We start from the raw sequence: 18,212 nt of genomic DNA on the forward strand, positions 1-18,212 counted from the left end.
ATGTCAGGATGAACAAGGTGCTGGAATTCAATTAATAACCACAAACGTGGTTATGGTGGAGAATAAATATCATTTCTTGCATTGCAAAACACTTGAAATTTGTCATCATCATTATTGCCTTTTTCACCCTGGGTCAGGGTATAGGCCATAGACAGTTTCCATCCCTCTCTATCCTGAGCTAACGTTTTTATCTCTTTCCATATCTTATCACTTCCCTTATATCAGCTTCTTTAACTTTTCTCTATGTTCCCTGTGGCCTTCCCCTTGATCTTCTGCAATTATGGTTCCAGTCCAATACTTTCTTTGTTATAGTGGAGTCATTCTTTCTAAGGGTGTCTCCAATCACCAAACTGTTAAATGCACAAAAATTTGCAAGTCTCTCACCATTGTCATTCATCTCTCCCATGCCAGGATGGCATATGGTACCTTCATATCCTACGTTGTCCTGTCCCACTTTAGCATTGGCATCTCCCATCAATATGTTGATGTCCTTCCTTGGCAACTTATCAATGACTTGTAGCAGACTATAAAATGTATCTTTGTCTCGTCTGTTTGTTGTCATTTGTTGGGGTATAGATCTGTATAATGTTCATGTTGTTCTCTTACTCCATACTGTAAAGGAAGTCATGATGATCCTTTCTCCGTGTTGTTACCATCCTCTCAGTGACTTTTGGGCAAACTTGCTTAGGATTATTCCTACTCCCTGTGTATGAATCCCACCCCTCTCCCTGCATATAAAATCTTCTCCCCAGACTTGAGGTGTTTCTGTCCGGATTGTATCCAGTGGGTTTCGCTTACTCCAAGCTTAGGCAGTCTGTATATTCCCATCTCTGTCACAACTTGAGAGATTTTTCCTGCTTCATACATGGTGTGAACATTCCATGACGCAATTCAAAGCTGCTTGTGTGGTGAAGACGTCATCGAGTCTCAAGATTACTTGGTTTTGTCGTTTTCCCTTGCCAGAGTCTTTGGCTGTGAGGGAGACAGTCAAATGTATAGTTAGTTATGGGAGATGATATTTTTCCTTTTAAATAATCTCTCTGTTATGTTCTGTATTATGTTTTCTTTTACATATATAATGATTTGTTAACATTTAAGTTTGATCCTCTAAGTGGGGACATGTGCTTATGTCTGGATGAGACTTTTAGGTGATCTCAAACTAAGAACACTGATAGTAGGCTCTTGGAATCTACATCTGTTTCCCTTTCGAATCCTTCCCCTTTATCTTACTTTTCCTCGTGTTGTAAATAGGCCTATAACATTTTTTGACTATCCTATTTTCTTCCTTTTTACTGGCGCTGAAGTGACCTAAATCTGTTGCAAGCGGTGTAAAACCCATAAAAACAAACAAACACCCACAATTAAATATATTGGTGATCTAAAAATGTCACGGCAATCTTAAATCCCTGTAAACAAACAAAACGTTTGATTATCTTCCATTTGTTATACTATTTTTCATTATCTGATTAAAAAAAAATAGTAACCAAAGCAGAAAGTTGCCTTTAACAATCAGAAAAAAAGGGAGAAAGACACCTTGAAGTCATTTCCTAGATTTGGCCCATTGCCCTTAGAAGAAGTAAAGTACCGAATCACTTGTTTACGTGAGGGGGAGGGTTTCTGTGAGGATTTTTTGCCTTTGCTCTACCAAGTTTCTTGCTGCCTATTTAAGCGGGTTATTTTTTTAAAAAATGTTGTTCTTTTTTGGTAGTAATTTATACTGTTACATTTCCATTTCCGTTATTCCTTTTCAGGTTCTAAAGTGACAGGTGCTGCCAAAGGAAGAGGAGGAAAGACGGGCATACCATCGAAGAAAAAAATAGAATTAAAACATTAAATTATCATTGTTAAGTTATTTAGTTGAAATGTCTATTTACATTTTTAAAATCAAGTGAAATTACGAATATTAACATTTTTAATGTTTGTAGGATGTTACCATGGAATTAGATTTGTTGCCATCATTATTGCAGTGCTATCTCACAGTTCATAGATATATAGATCTTTTTATTTTTTAATAAGATTCATGTTCTCTATTTTTTTTTTATTAATTGATTCCATTTATAGTTAAAGGTTTCGATTCATTAAGCACTCCCCCTTCTCTATATCTGTACTGATGAATTTATAAGAAACGCATAATATGAAATAAGAGGACAGGGGAAACAATTTTGAGTATGTTTGGTCTGGTAGTTATTATGCCAATTTTTGTGCTTTTTGATTAAACAGGTCTAATGTTATGAGTTTAAACATCAAGAATTATCACTGACAACAAAAAAGATTGGGACAATCATGTTTTAAAATCCTGCAAGCACAGTCTACCGAACCCTCATCAGTTAAACTAAAACCAACTTGACAAAAAGTAGTCATTTCCTTGTAATCAGTATGTCAAGAGTATTTTCTTTGAATGATTTTTAGTACAGGATCTCTGAAATTTAAGAATTGTTACACTCCACTCTAGGATTTGCTCTAATCAGTAAAATAAAAACTCTTATCTGCTGTTTTCCTTCACATTTTTTTTTGGTATTCTTTTATCATGCATTCCATTCAGTGTCCAACCACTTAAAAAGTTCCCTCCAAGTTCTTATCTGTTATCTCTTGCGTTATTATTCATCCTAAGTGATTAATAGACCTTGACTGCTTCATTCTGATTTCTTGTGTCTTACTATTGTGCATAACTCTGTTGCAATTTTACTTGTTTGTAATCCTTGAGCAGTGTGCGAAACTATTGTAGCCTTCCGATCTTTGCTTTGATATTCTGTCTCTTGCCATATATTCCAGGTTGCAGGTTTGTAATTCTTTAAGAAACATGTTCATGCAATGACTTAAGTCAACTAGCCTTGTTCATCATCATATCGTGTCGCGCCAGTGGTGGATCCATTGGATGGCTTCAGGGGTGCAGCCTCTCAGGTCCATATCACTGATATGTGGTCCAAGTCCGCACTCGTGAAGGATGTGGTCCATGTTTTGAGCTGTGTGTCCACATTGACATCGGCACTCTGATTCCTTGTTGATACCCATTTAGCGCATCATTACAATGAAGAGCCTTGTGTCTTCTGTGTTTATATTGGAATTGGATTTTATTAATTTTGCTTTGCCACTGTCCAGTGTTCTGGCTAGAAGAAAAACTATATTAACTAACCTTCATATGATTCATATGAGTATATTTGAAACACTTTCAACCAGGATAAATTGAGAAAAATTGAACGCAAATGAGTGTGGAAAATCTTATTGATTATCTTTCTTGTCATTAAAACTTGTAATGATTTATTGGAACTTGTTTGAATTGAAATGGCCTTTGAACTTATTTTTTTTTAAAAGTATTTTTCCCTGCTTGAGTTACTGAGGTTCTGATTTGCTTTTTTCTACTTTAATTTAATCTATCGTCTGATCATTTATTTTTTTTGGTTGTGAGTCACAGAATAATTCAATAACAAAATAAATATCCGTGTCGTTTTATCAGTCTAATATTGCAGTATTGGAATTGCAGGATCAGCTATCTGTGATAATTGTAAAGCTATGCAACATTCAATTTTCATTGTCATTGCAAAATAAATAAATATGATCTAACAGCTTATCATTCAAACATGTTGGATACTTTCCCATATTGTTTTGTTGTTTCATGTTGACAACTGGCCTTTGATCTTTTGCTCTTTGTTGAGTCCGGTAATAAATTGGTAAGCCTAAAAAAAACCCTGATACCTTCATCACGTTTTCTGAGGTGTCATTTCTTTCATACAATGTCAATTGGGAATCTACTTAATATAAATTGTTATTTATTACTTATTCTCTCTCAATCTCCTGCTGAATTTTTGCTGTATATAAAGAGTGATTTCATACTGCTGGTAAGTGAAAATTTACCTCATTCTCCTGTTCGAGGTGGTCGCAGAAGAGACATGAGAGATGATTTTGCAGTAAGGGCCCTCCATCCAGATCTGTCCTCAGCTTTCCTCATTAGTGTTTGGCAGTCCATCCTTGTCCATTCCTTTACATTCCTTGTCCATGCAGCGTTTTGTTTGCCATCTTCTCCATATTCTTCTCTCCAAGGTCCCTTCCATTATGGAAACATGACCAAACAAAAATGACAGCGAATGTTAAATAGTTGGTGTCTGCACAATTTTTGAGAGATCTCTGAACTCTTTGTAAATCATCTCTTATTCGCCCTATATTTAAACACAAATTTTACAGTTGTTTATGTTATACAAATAAAATATTAATATATTATACAAGCACATGTTGGCCAACATAAAAGGTGACATCACAATAATAAAAACATGACATTTAGTAGTCCTTCAGCGCCTTTGGACCTTGGAGCCAGAGTTTATCCCAATTTCTATAGCGTGAAATGGACAATTTCAATTGCTTGCTATCCTTTGGACGCTAGTCTATTGCAAAGTACTTTCCACCAGATTTAACAAACCTAGCTACCCAATCAGATAAATTAAAATTTTTGGCATAGATTGGGGGCAAAGCAATGATATAAAAAAAAAAAAATACAGAGGCACATTAACTGTCTCCGAGTTCATATGCATTGAAAATCGAACATAACTGTATCATTTCCTTGACCCATTCACCTAAAACTATCGTCACTTCTGTGGGCTATCCCAATGTCTTATACACCGTTAAAATCTCAAAATCAACAAACAAAATTCTTAAATGTGGGCCTCTCGTTTATTGTATGCTAATAACACTTATAATATATACTTACTAGTCTATAATTTACAATAACATTTAACCATAAATCTAGAAATACTACAATCTAGCTATAGAAAAAAATGTTATTAAATAAAATCTCATCATAATAAAGAATTACATTATGTATATTTGATCATTATTATTATTATTATTATTATTATTATATCAGGCTAAATCATATGAATGGCAAGTAATCTATGAATTGATAATTTATGTAAAGAAATATATACTGTGCGATAATTATGCTTTTTAATTATGCATCATAATGTTATTAAATATGAAGATGTTCAAACCTAACATTAACATGGTGTCTATTGTTTGATTTATAATGAATTATATGGGCAAAGGAATTCTAATGAGTTAGAATGGATTTTTCTTTTTTTTTTTTGGGGGGGAGGGGGTTGGGGTAAAGATGATACTGTTTTCTCAAAAATCTCCTCTACATAGAATACTGATGTTTGTTATCATGCTGTATTTTCTTGTAATGATCCTTTAGGTTAGGATGTGGTGCTTGGGCTCAGTCATGGGCTTTTGAGACGCATGGATTTCTCCAGGTCTTTACCTTTGTTTTGAGTTTGAATAGTCCTCGTCATTTTCATGAGTGGCAGAAAAAACTGGAGAAGGTATCCTTGAATGACCAAAAATAGAAAAAATTTTGCAACGCATACTGGTTCAGCTTTTCACACAAATCAAGACGCACCTTTAAAGATCATATACATATACAATCACGTCCCCTTAGGACGGGTAAATGTTGGTCTTCCCCAGTGTCTTTCATTTCCTTTTATCATTCGCTAGAATCCATGTGTGTGTTCCTTGTTCTGGAATGAGACTACTATAATTTGTGTAATCATTTCTGTTCGCATCTGACTTTTTTTTCAAGGGTTTGATAATGGCATTTTGAAACACATCAGAGACTAGTCCAGAGGAAAGAGTTATTTTTAAGTTTGGTAATTGTTTGAAGCACAACATCGAGACATTCTTTCAGCAGATATGTGGGAAGGGGATCAAGATCACAGTGCTTAAATGACTCTTCATGATGGCCTCTCGAACTTCCTCTTTCGTTGCAGGTTCAAAGGAGTCAAGAACTTTTCCATGAAAAGATTTGAAGGTGGGTGGTGAATGTGTTGATTTATCTAAACTTTGCCTGATGGTTGTAATTTTGCTGTTAAAGAAGGTGGCAAACTTCACCAAGGAGGATATCACTTTTTGAAACTGGGAATTGACAGTTTTTTTGTTTCCCTAGTAGGTTGTCAGTTACGCTGTAGAATTCTTTACAAATTTTGATGTTTAATATTTTAGTGTTGTAATAATTTCTTTTGGCCATCTTTATAAAATTGTAAAACATCTTTTTTACAGATTTATAAATTTCTTTGTGTAATTCGAGGCCACTCTTTCGTCTTCCTTTTCTCAATTTTGGCTCGTTTTATCTCTGAGTTAAACCAGTTTGTGTTTGGGCTTTCTGAAATGACACGAGTTTTCAATGGAGCATATTTACCATACTGTTGAAGTCCAATATATTTTTCACATTAGAATTTTTTTCATTGAATTTAGATTTAAAACTTTGAACGTTCATTTTACAAAAGTCTCTCGTTTCGACTGTTCTTTTTAGAGGGGTAGCTTTACACAAATCGAGGTTGACAAAAATTCCCCTATGGTCTGATGGCTCCAAGTCTATAACATCTGTTTTTTTGTTCGTGATTACCTCTGATAGGAGAAATGACCCAATCAATCCTACTTCCAGATTGATGAGCTGCTTTCATTACCATTATGTGTTGTGTTAGCTCATGCTCTGAAAATAAATCTTTGATTTTATTCATGGGCGAATGTTGCGCCATCCATTCCTTTCTTGCTGGCACCAAAGTGAACTTCACTGTCGAAAATGCAGTAACCCCCCCTGCCCAAGATAAATGTTAAAAACATATCAAGCTCAATCAATCCACCAATATTTATTGGTTCTTAGGCAGCGTTTCTAATGCGTACTCGACAATGAAGATCCGTAAATTCTCTTAGAAAGAGGTTTGTGGAGATGGGTTTTAGTTGAATTAAAAAATAATAATACATTATTGATAGAAAACAACACTCACAACTTTTGTTCCGGCCTTTATTGAAATTCATTTCTATTCATGAAGTGATTTTTAGAACCAAAACATGAACATTTTGAAATGGAAATAGTAATAATCATTTGCTATTTTCATTATATACAGCTTCCCCCAAAAATTAAATAAGAGCAATCATGAATAAAAAAAGATTCTTTTCCAGAGAACCTAGTCTAGTGAATGACACTGCATTAATACTCAATATTTAAAAAAAGTTTGCGAATCAAAACTTTGTAAACTGCCAGTAGATATAACTAGATTTAAACTAAAATAGCTAATCAGTTATTTGTTATATAAGGGTTATATTTGTTATATAAGGATTTTCTGCGCAAGGAGTTAGTTAAAAAATGGGATAGATTATATTTGTATGACTGTAAAATTGTAACAACCGTATCTTTAAGTGACATTTAGATCTACTCTTCTTTCATTGCATACTTGATGTAATATACTTGATATACTGAGTGGTTGAAATAATAGAAACAAATTTGAGATCATTTTGCCATTTTAGCATTACTAGTAGTACCAATTCAACCCTGAGCCAAATGAAAAGCTTTGAATGAATAGTCTTCAAATGGCAAACATTGTTATAATTGGCAATGATCCCATACTTCACAGTTTGCAATCACATCCTGCAACAACTGAACTGTTAGCATTGTCTTAACAATCCTGACTGTTCATGTGAATATTATCATCATTCATATCGTAAATAGAAAGATTACTGTTTCTATATTTATCCCTCTGTTATGTCTATTCTTTGTTACAGATAAGTGAGCCAGGTTAATCTTCAGGTATTGGAGTAATAGATAAAGCTGCTATTGTCATCAATATATATGCTTTATCTTGATGAGATGGTCTTATAAAGTAGTCTTGTTTCCGTAATCCAGTAATCTCTGTAATCCAAGTGAGTGAGATGGGATTAGATTCTTTTTTTTTTTTCGTACTCAATCATCCAGATATTCTCAATTCCACATCCAGGCCCCAAATTTGGGAACAAGTTTGCATTAAAGGAGTTAATAATTAATAATAATAAAGTACTCTTTTATTGCACTAAATGCCAAAATTTCAAAGCGCTTAACAGTATCACTGGACACACTCATACTCGGCAAAGACCCACACAGCAGTCACACAAGCTAAAATGTTTTACAAATAAAATAAAAAGCAATATCCGACAAATGAAAAGTAAAAATAAAACATAATCAATTATCAAGGAGAAATCATCATGATATCTATTTCTGAGAAAGACAGGTTTTTAGCTTTTTCTTTAAGTCCTCGACATTGCCTGTGAGCCTTACTGACTAAGTCCCAAATGGAAGGTTCTGCTTTATAGTAAAAATTGAGCTTTTATATAGCACAATATCCACTAAACATGCTCAAAGTGCTTTACAAAGGGTCCCTGACCAACAGTAACGCGTAACATAGAGAACGACACATGACGCCTGTTAGGCGATATTACAATTGTTCCGACATGGACAACACTTAATGGCCAGGTACTCATTTTACACCTGAGTATGGTGAGAGAATGTGAGTAAAGAGTCTTCCAAGGACTCAACTATGCGACGAGCGAGGCTCGAACCCAGGACCTTCCAATCCAAAAGCGAGTGCAATACCACTAGACCACATTGCAGTAGTAAGATCTATCGCCTAAATTAGCTGTGCTTTTGGCACTTTTAGTAGCTGGATCTCTAGTGAATTGGGGACTAGGGGACGACTAGTTCTTGAATGTAGCATGGAGAACGGGAATTAAGTGCGTTGGAACAGAGAAGGGAAATTCTGGTTTAAAAGGGCAGCCAGTGTTGTAATCTGAGCATAGTTTTCATGCTTGTTATCTCAAGTTGACTAATTCCCAGAACCATTTTGGCAGCCCTGTTCTATTCCTTTTGGAATCACCAACTTTCTTAGCATGAAGGACCACTAACAGCAAATTGCAATACTGCTTACTTTAAGCTGGTTTGATGGGAGGGACTTTCACGCTTTTATATTCCAAACTCTTGATATTGAAACCATTCACCTCCGACAATATCACATCAACTTATGAACTCGCTGTCGTCCAATGGTGTGTGCAAACCAAGAAGACTATAATCACATCCTCTTTAGCTGGACCAGACTTATGTGATCATTGTCAGTGATCCAGTCATGACCATGCTCAATATCATTTGACAATTATTATAAAACAAGATGTAAAAGTACTAGTTTAAAAAAGGCTGCCTAACAAGTGACTTGCATTGAATAAAGAGGAAGTTTGGTTTGTACATGAATGCTTTGGGAAATAATGTCCCATCGAGTGTATTGAAATTACGGAAATACATTATGTAAATGTATATATTTATCTATGAAGTACATTCCAGCGGCAATTACGATGCAAGACTTGCACTAAGTCTTGATTACTGTAATTTGTGAGGTGTTTTACTGATTTCAATTGCCCACTTTGATCGGTGATTCAACAATTAGAAACTCTATTATCTAGAAAAAATAATTGGGACCAGAAACGTGACAGCCGATAGTCAGCCCATGATATAAATGAGAACATTTCCAACCTACTGTGTATTAATATTTCACTCCATTGTTAGTGTTGAATAAATTGTTCCTTTTGTGCTTAAGTTCATTTGTAAAGATCAAACGACCTTTTTGTTTCATTTTGGTACTTCATAAATCAACAAAAGCTGAGGGGAAAAGTAACTGGAGGGTTGGACACGGGTATTGGAAAGGAGGGGATTAAGGTTAAACAGATCGAAGACAAGAGTATTTGTGTATCGGACAACAGAGAGCAGAACCACCAATAAAGATAGGAGAAGAGGATGTGCCAGAGACAAACCAATTCAAATACTTAGGAACAACTGTTCAAGGACATGGGGGCAATGAGATGGAGGTTAAGAAGAGGATACAGGCAGGCTGGAATAATTGGAGGAAGGTATCTGGAGTTATGTGTGACAAACGAATATCCGCAAAGCTGAAGGGGAAAATATATACAACAGTTGTAAGACCAGCAATAATATAGACTAGAGATAGCAGCTACAACAAAGAAACAAGATAAAGAAGTTGAGGTGGCAGAAATGAGGATGTTGAGATGGTCACTTGGTTGGACAAGAAAAGATAAAGTGTGAAATGTACGAATTCGAATGTTGACTGAAGTGAAGAATGTATCAATAAAGATGAGAGAAGATAGATTGAAATGGTTCGGACATGTAAAGAGACAAGAGAGTACATGGGAAGGAAAGTATTGGACTTACAAATAGCGGGAAAGAGAAAAAAGAGACGCCCAAAGAGTAGATGGTGGGATAAGGTAAAGGATGATATGAAAGAACTGGGCCTGGAGGAAGATGATGCGCTGAACCGAGATGAATGGAGATGTGGCATTCATTATGGCAACCCTGCAAACTGCGAGATAAGCTGAAAGAAGAAGACTTCATAAGTCAACAACTTTTTATTATCATTTTATAGCTTAAAACTGGTAAGGTAAGACAAACACAATCTGTATCAAAATTAGTAGACAATAATATTACTCTTAAGTTTAATTAACACAATTTGATTTCTTCAAGCTTACCTTCAAGAATTATGTTTGTTTATTTTTTTATTTTCTAAGTTTTAGTTTTTCATTTAAATTGAAAGACTTGATGAAAAAATGTTAGTCAACTAAAGACAAACTATACAGAGTGTTATTACAATTATTTATCAACTACACTTCAAATTCAGAATCAGTATCAGATGAAATTGAAATATCAAGTTCTGGACAATCACGGCGGTCACACATAGCTGCACAATCAAAAGGACACTCCACTTTCTCCAAAGGTCTTTCATCATAAAAATCATCTTTTACATGTTCGTTAAATTTCAGATATTCTTTTAGCAAACTGGGCAGTGGTAATTTTTCTATTTTGATAGGTGCATACTTTCCAACTGAGCGAAAGACTTTAGCTCGGCAAAGTTGTTTCAAAGTCCATACGTTTGAGGCAGATTCCAGTAGAAAGGACCTGACATCATGTCGACGATAAAGGGCCACAGGCCAGTCTTGTTTGCGTAACCATGTCTCTTGCAAATAATGTGGATTAAGATGGATGAGAAACCGAACAACTGGCCATTGTTTTTCATTGACAGCTAGGTAGAAATATGAACACTGTTTGCGTTTTCTTTTCAGACTGCATCCCCAATGTAAAAGGGTTAAAGCTGATTCATGGCTGTGAAGTTTAATGGCTTGCTCAAGAGGTGTTTCGCTCCAACTGAAAGTTAAGAAATGTTGAAAAATAATTCACATGTTATCAAAGTTTTTCTTTGTGGCATTTCAATTTCTTTGCTTTAACTGTATGATTTACTGCTTTACACAAGCAACTACAAAATAGAACTGTAACAGTGAGGTTGACCATCTTTCGTTCAGTTCCATGGAGTCATGTTAGCAACAGACCAATGCCCTTTCCAATGGGTAGCAAGCAGTAACTCATTGTTAACAAGGCATTGATGCTATTTAAAGCTACAGAATAGGAATAAAATGCGGCTTATGTGCTTATGGCACTGAAGGACTACTTTTTTTCCATAGTGTGAAAGGGACCCTGGTAACTGGTTATTGATCTCAGAAAATTATATCCATACCACTAATTGGATACTGCATAAAAGAACAAAGATGGGGGTATCTTGAGATTTTACCAAGTATCAATAGTGTTAGATATTTTCAATGATTTACACTTTATTTGTTTGTGATTAAGAGAGCATTTTATCTCAGCTGTAAGGCATGATTTGTAATTTCAGCAAAGACCTTCCACTACCCCAGTGTAGCCATTGAATTTTAAATGATTAAAAATTGAGTCTTTCTTATTAACATCAAAGTACATTTATATAGTTGTTTACTCTGAGTTGTTGAATGTAAAGCCTATGTTTAAATCTCTGATCAGTGCTGATGGTGGCAAAACAATTGAAAAGGGAGGAAAATTTGAATGTTTACTTTCAATCCCAATTTTTACTGCACTAACCTCCACTTTTAGAGCAATTGAGATGATAAACAATTATTGTAACTCTAGCTAACTTCTGGAGACTAGGAAACTGCAACTATTTGCTACACCACACATCAAATCTCTCACTGCCAGTACGGTTTTTTGAGGGAAATGTAATTTTTTTTTTTTAAAATAAGGAAATCCCTCCTCTGACACCAAAATCGAGGATTTCCACGGATCCCAGGAAAACCATCAGCACTGTCTGAGATTGTGTAGAAATTTATTTACCTGTAGGCTTTATCAAGCTTATATCCAAATTCAATAAGGATTTTCACCATGAAAGGATTATGCTGTTCTATAGCCACAGTCATGGGTGTTACACCATGGTTGCTTCTAGCATGGACCTTGCAACCACTTTTTAAAAGAAGTTCACAAATCTTGTATCGTCTATAGGCCACAGCGTAATGCAGAGCAGTGAGGCCCTCATCGGTTTTTGCATGGATTTTGCACAGGGAATTGATGAGTAAGTCACATATCTCTATATTATCCATTTGAACAGCTCTGAGTGATTAAAATACATTAGATTAGAATAAAAAGGACTTTTATTATTGGGGGTGGGTGGGCGGGCGGGGGGGGGGGGGGGGGGGGGGCAACCTCTCAGTTTTATAAGTTTTTTTTCAATTCATTCACTGCAAAGAGACTGGCAGTCAAGAAATGATTGGGTAGCTGGTCTGTTAGGCGGGATAGCAAATACTTTCCAATACACTAGCATGTTATCTAAAGACAAGCAATTGCTATTGTCCATTTAACGTGAAAGAAACAGAGCATAGTTTTCCTCATATAAACTGAGTGATTTAGCCATACGTCATAATCTTGAAATACATTCTAATAAACCATAGGAAGTTCTCTTATTTGTAAACCGGGAACATTTTTAAAAAAAAGAGGCTTCTGACGTTTTTAAGCTATAAAAATCTTTTGTATCCATTAACAAGACTGGAAGTGGTGATTGAAATATAATAATTCGGATGAATACTTAATAGTACTGCCTGAGTAGGGTACATACTTTATTAATGGTGTCTCCGCTCCAATGTCATATCCCAAACGCCTAATATTGACGTCTGCTCCTGCATGAACAAGCTCACGAGCTACAGGTGCATTGCCACAAATAATTGCACGATATAATGGTGTACATCCTGGAGGACATAAAAAATATCATTTAGTAAATCAACAGACACACAGAGTACAAATCAAAATAACACACACAAAAAAAAAAACCCCAAAAATCTTACTAACTTGTATTGTGTACATTTTCTTCTACTATTACAGTGACTCCGCTTAATCGCACACCCTCAGGAGTTCAGGTTAGTGTGTGGATTAAAAGGAGTGTGCGATTAAGCGGAGAAGCTAAAATTAGCATCTAAGCACCAGCTTTCATGTTCCATTCATGTATGACTTTCCCCTCCAAGATTTCTACAGGCTTGGGAAGGTCATATTCAAGACATTAGACTGATTAGAAGAGGCGTTTCTTTGGGGTTTTTTCTGTTTCTTTTTCTTTTTTATTTTTATTATTAAAAAAAAATGGTTTAACATTTTTTTTGAGGTGGCGGGGTGTTTTTGAGAGACTTTTTTCTTTAAAAATTTCTCTTTTTATTCATGCTTTATCAACAACAAAGCGTGACATTATTGTTTGTAAGAATGGTAACCGTGAAGCGTTGATTGTAGTAAAGCCCCGTCTCGCCTGAATTGCAAATGTCATTAGAGTCGTACTGCTGAAGAAGTTGTTTCAAAACTTCATCACTCCATTGGCTGGCAGAAGAAACATCAGCATAGTGTTTTTCGTCATGTTCGTTTTCAAGCCTGACATTCTGTCAACCTTTCCATCTCGGGAGCCAGCTTTCTAATGGGGAGAAAGACTTGCCTTCAGTTTATGCCAATTCAGTCGCCTATTGAGTGTATCAATGTGGACACGGACAATCAAAAGATGAGACGCAAGTCCTCCCTATAATCCTTTCTTATTGTTCACGGCCCAGTAGAGGAAAACAATGCACAGGTAGAGATTTGCAATCGAGTGGTCAGACAATGTAAACAAACACACAGCATTGGGTGGACTTCGATCACAGTTCACACCTTGTGATGCAGACAGCGAGTTCTGAGTCAATTAGCCCATCATGTCAGGTAATCCTTTGATGTCAGTTAACAAGCATTGCGCGTCTAGTCGGGGTCAGAGGGACAGTGGAATTGCATTGACGGGAAAGCTTTTTTCCCGTGTGATACGATATTAACGTGCCGAACTTGTTGAATGTGAAACGGATTTTCATTACCTTTTTAAATTGTATTTTTTTAAAGATATTTTTTTTTCAAATCAAGATGGAATCAAGATGTAGCAATTAAGCGGAGAAGGTGTACAATTAAGTGGAGCGATTATATAGAACAAATTCTGATTTTTGGGAATGTGTAGCGAATAAGCGGAGTGTGCGATTAACCTATGTACATTTAAGTGGAGTGAACTGTACTAGCTATTTTCCAAGCTCATTTTCATTTCGTTTTTGGTCTTTCCATATATTTTAAAGTGCATTCATAAACATTTTTGGATGTGAAAACGTTTATGTTGTTCCCTGTGAATAATAAAAAATACAAATCTCACACAATTGTTCTTCATAATAAGGGCAAAATATGACTTTATCAGAAAATATGTTTCAAACATTTAAGCTATATAACTTTGGGTTAGTTTTTTTTTCAAATCTCAGATGATTCATTATATAAATTTGAAAATTTGTTCCTCAATATAAAAGGGCTAACCTGTTTCTTTGTCGATAAAATTCACATCACAAGAGTTTTTGCTGAGCAGTAGTTTCACAAGTTCCAAGTTCCCATTTTTTGCAGCAAACCTATTTCAGAAAATGTGGGAATGCATGGATCAAACCTGATTATCCTTTTAAATGGGTAATGTTTAGCTCATCGAATCAAAAATGACATAATGTAACAAATATTACATTATCTTTATTATGCAGACAGTCCAATTATAAAACAGGGACTAGTCGCATCGAGTTGAAGCTTAATTAATATAAAATTTAAGTTCAAATAAATACTCTCATTGAGAAAAGCGAACCTTATTTCTTAAATCTCCAAAAAATTAAATTATTAAATTTCACAGTATGACACAGATATATATTACAAATATCAAAATTAAATCAAATACCAGTGGTCAATATATTGCAATGATTAATGTATAACTAATTTCAAAAAAAAGAAAATACTCACCACATAGCTCTCTTCCCTATAACACTTTCAAAATTGACATCAGCTGGTTTAGGTTTTGCTTTCATTAGGAATTGGACCATGTCTAAATGACCGAGCTCTGCGGCCATGATAATGGCAGTGGGACGAGAAGGGTCACTCATGTCAATGTCATTCACTCCCATTAGTCTTTCTTTCAGCATCGATTTTACCTAAGGGTGAGGGAAATGAGAGAGCAGAGAGCAGAAGAGAGAGAGAGAGAGAGAGAGAGAGAGAGAGAGAGAGAGAGAGAGAGAGAGAAAGAGAGAAAGGGTTGAGCTATTTGTTTTTTTTATTGAAAGGCCAATGACCCGTATCAATGTACAATAAAATAAGCAATCAATGAATCATGAACTTAAAATCTACCAATAAAAAATTGTTACCTTAACTGAATTTTTCAATTAATTACTTGAACATGATATAAATACACTGCTTGAAAATTATATTTAACAATGATAAACCACAACTATTATGTATATAAAAAGGTCTAAGATCCTGCAAGATATAAAATGACATATGCAGAGCTGCCTACTTGAAATTAAAAAAAAATCGTAGTTTCAGGGGAAAAAAAAAGTTGCTATAAATAGATTCACAAATCAATAATTTGTCATCACCATGATACACAAATGCTTCAAAGTCCTGAGTATAGGATCTAAGGAATTCAATTTTCCTTTTCAACAAGATTTATTGAGTCAAAGAGGCGAATGCAGCTCCCTAGCTGAAGCCAAAAATTCGTAATTCTACGAATTTTTCGTAGCACTAGGCAGGTCTGCATATGTCTTTCGCTTTATAAAGAGATTATACACATTGACTTAAATTTGACTTTGGTTGCAATTTTGGTTTTTGAGCCTGTATAAGGATGGGTTATTGTGGTTTGACACTCGCTTTTGGATTGGAAGGTCCTGGGTGCATAGTTGAGTCCTTGGAAAAAGGCTTTTTACTCACATTCTCTCACCATACTCATGTGTAAAATGAGTACCTAGCCATCAATAGTGTTGCCTCTGTCGGGAAACAAAACTGGCAATATCTCCTAACTGGTGTCATGTCTCGTTCTACATGTTATGTTTTGCAGGGACCCTTTGTAAAGCACTTTGACCACATTTAGTGGATATATACTTAGAGATACTTAGAGATGATTTCCAGCACAGGTTCTCAATGATCCTCTTCGCTGGACTAAGTGTCATCTTTGTTTCTTCCGGTTGCAGATTACCGTCAAGACAGAATATGATGCTAGCCTTGTAATCATAAAAGATTTCTTGGTTTTTCCAATAGCTATCCAGTCTGTTCTTGAATGAGTTAAGTGAATTAGCACTGACAACTTTCTCTGGTAGACTGTTCCACACTTGAACCACTCTAACACCGAAACTATGCTATTTTGATACATATATAAAGCTCAAGTTTTTCTCTTGACTGATTTGAATTAGTTTTGAGTGAAATAACTTTGATTTTACAGTTCTGAAATAATCATCAGAAGTGAATATATAAACTGTTTTGAGCCATTTATAGTAATATCCATTAACATAAGTTGCAAAAAGATAACACCCAGTCAGCACATTCTTTAGTAGTGATGTGTTTATGATAATGATTGAAAATTTCAAAGTCAAAAATATAAAAAGCATTGAATTATATTTAAAGCATTACAAGAGAGTATTCCTTCAGAACCATTAGGCCCATGGAGCTGGACTTTATCCCAGTTTCTATAGCGTGAAACGGACAATAACAATTGCTTGCTACCCTTTGAATATGATGCCAGTCTATCACAAAGCACTTTCCACCAGATCTAGTAGACTATACCTTTTTTACATCATTGCACTTGACAGCATGAAAGAAGTCAGAAGGTTTGAAATTTTCTTTGAATTTGGGTTCCATTTCTCAGTCTGGACCGAATCTGGAAAAGATTATAAGTGGAATATAATTTTTGATAACGAATCTACATCTCTTGTAGACTTCCTTTACATTGCAGTGTACTTTACATCAATCACTCAATATTTCTATTCACTTCAAGGAAATGGACAGTTGCAGCTTCCGTACCCACATCCGTCCCATTGCAAAGATGTTATTTCAACATCCTAGTACTTAGATTGATGTACACGAGAAACGGATAATATTTCTCCTTATTCTGAAACTGCCATGATTCAGAATAAGTGCAGCAACACGCAGTTATAACAAAGTCCAGAATAACTCAAGATAACACCCTTTTCATCCTCGCAAACCACCATCACAGCAAGACTATATTTGTTTTTAAAAATAGATTGAAAAAACAATTGTCAAAACCTTTTTAGAATGTAGAAAGCAGCTACATAAAAAAAAAAACAAAACAATTTCCTCATTTCTTACTAATATGATGTAACTTAATTGCCAGTTTAGAACAGCATGAAGATGGGTATGGCTGGTAATCAAAGCAAGATCAAACCTTTTGGTCATTGCAAATGCAGTAGATGCCGAGATGTGTTCTGGCTGAAATTCCACATACAGGCGCCACTTCAAATAGACGCCTACTCTACTATTCTAGTAAATATAGTACTGACGCTCACCTGGAATTAAAGTGATATTTATCCAAAGGAAACAACAAATCTATCTATACCAGACCATAAAAACGGCTTATTTATACTGATTCCAGTCATCCAGCACTATCTAGATGACATTCAAATCACTGTCCTTCGGTCTTCAGTTCTGACATACCAACAAAAACTAGAAAGACAGGGGCTGAACTTATCTTAAAAGATCATCCCACCCTGACTGAGAGGAGAGAGAGAAAGAAAGAAAGAAAGAAAGAGAGAGAGAGAGAGAGAGAGAGAGAGAGAGAGAGAGAGAGAGAGAGAGAGAGAGAGAGAGAGAGAGAGAGAGAGAGAGAGAGAGAGAGAGAGAGAGAGAGAGAGAGAGAGAGAGAGAGAGAGAGAGAGAGAGAGAGATTAATCCTACCAAATCCAGTTCAGTGAATTAAAGGGTGGTGGCATGGGAAGGGCTCCCAAAATTCTAATTTCTCATTGTCATTTTGAGAGAGGTCATGTTTGTTGAACAAACAAATCCATTCAGGTTTGAAGTAAAGTCTTACGATTTGTCTCAAACTTAATTTTCAAACAAACTCGACCCCAGCTTTATATTAGCGTTAAACTCCAAGCAAAAACTCTCTCTACTTTCATTTTTGACACAGAAAAGTAAAAGCGTCCCTAGAGACCCTACTAGGGAAGTCAACTTATATCTTCCGGAACAGGAACTCTTTAATGCAAAAGTT

The 18,212-nt window shown here is 35.4% G+C and overlaps 2 protein-coding genes across 5 annotated transcripts in view; one reads left to right on the forward strand and one right to left on the reverse strand.

Moving 5' to 3' along the window:
* LOC144971213 (centrosomal protein of 104 kDa-like) overlaps positions 1-4,983 on the forward strand; it is a 38,926-nt gene extending 33,943 nt beyond the window's left edge. The window contains exon 27 of one of the 3 annotated variants that reach the window (XM_078911719.1): positions 1,752-4,983. In XM_078911719.1, coding sequence (XP_078767845.1) covers positions 1,752-1,834 — 83 coding nt within the window. In that variant the 3' untranslated portion in view covers positions 1,835-4,983. The remainder of the gene's footprint in view (positions 1-1,751) is intronic. The other 2 variants (XM_078911721.1, XM_078911720.1) reach the window with 2 other exon arrangements.
* Positions 4,984-6,773: 1,790 nt separating this feature from the next.
* On the reverse strand, positions 6,774-18,189 carry LOC144971215 (uncharacterized). 2 transcript variants are annotated; one of them, XM_078911724.1, is made up of 7 exons: positions 17,900-18,189; positions 16,772-16,865; positions 14,963-15,150; positions 14,501-14,589; positions 12,765-12,894; positions 11,990-12,262; positions 6,774-10,996 (listed from the first exon to the last, which is right to left on the reverse strand). In XM_078911724.1, exons 2-7 carry the CDS (start codon positions 16,844-16,846, stop codon positions 10,456-10,458), a joined length of 1,296 nt encoding a protein of 431 aa, XP_078767850.1. In that variant the 5' UTR covers positions 16,847-16,865; positions 17,900-18,189; the 3' UTR covers positions 6,774-10,455. The 2 variants fall into 2 exon arrangements, with proteins under 2 accessions (XP_078767850.1, XP_078767851.1); XM_078911725.1 differs by lacking the exon at positions 17,900-18,189 and adding an exon at positions 17,512-17,551.
* Between the last annotated feature and the right edge of the window lie 23 nt (positions 18,190-18,212).

This window comes from Berghia stephanieae, chromosome 4 (genome assembly GCF_034508935.2).
Source record: "Berghia stephanieae isolate SIO BIC M18660-M18661 chromosome 4, UCSD_Bste_1.3, whole genome shotgun sequence".
NCBI lineage: Eukaryota > Metazoa > Mollusca > Gastropoda > Nudibranchia > Aeolidiidae > Berghia > Berghia stephanieae.

What these genes read in the sequence shown, in the direction of transcription:
- LOC144971215 (XM_078911724.1), bottom strand. Translation starts at nt 16,846, where the DNA reads ATGGAACCCAAATTCAAAGAAAATTTCAAACCTTCTGACTTCTTTCAT. An exon ending in TTTTATCGACAAAGAAACAG is followed by an intron (nt 12,895 to 14,500) that starts GTTAGCCCTTTT and finishes TATGTCCTCCAG; the next exon opens with GATGTACACCATTATATCGT. An exon ending in GCGGAGACACCATTAATAAA is followed by an intron (nt 12,263 to 12,764) that starts GTATGTACCCTA and finishes TTAATCACTCAG; the next exon opens with AGCTGTTCAAATGGATAATA.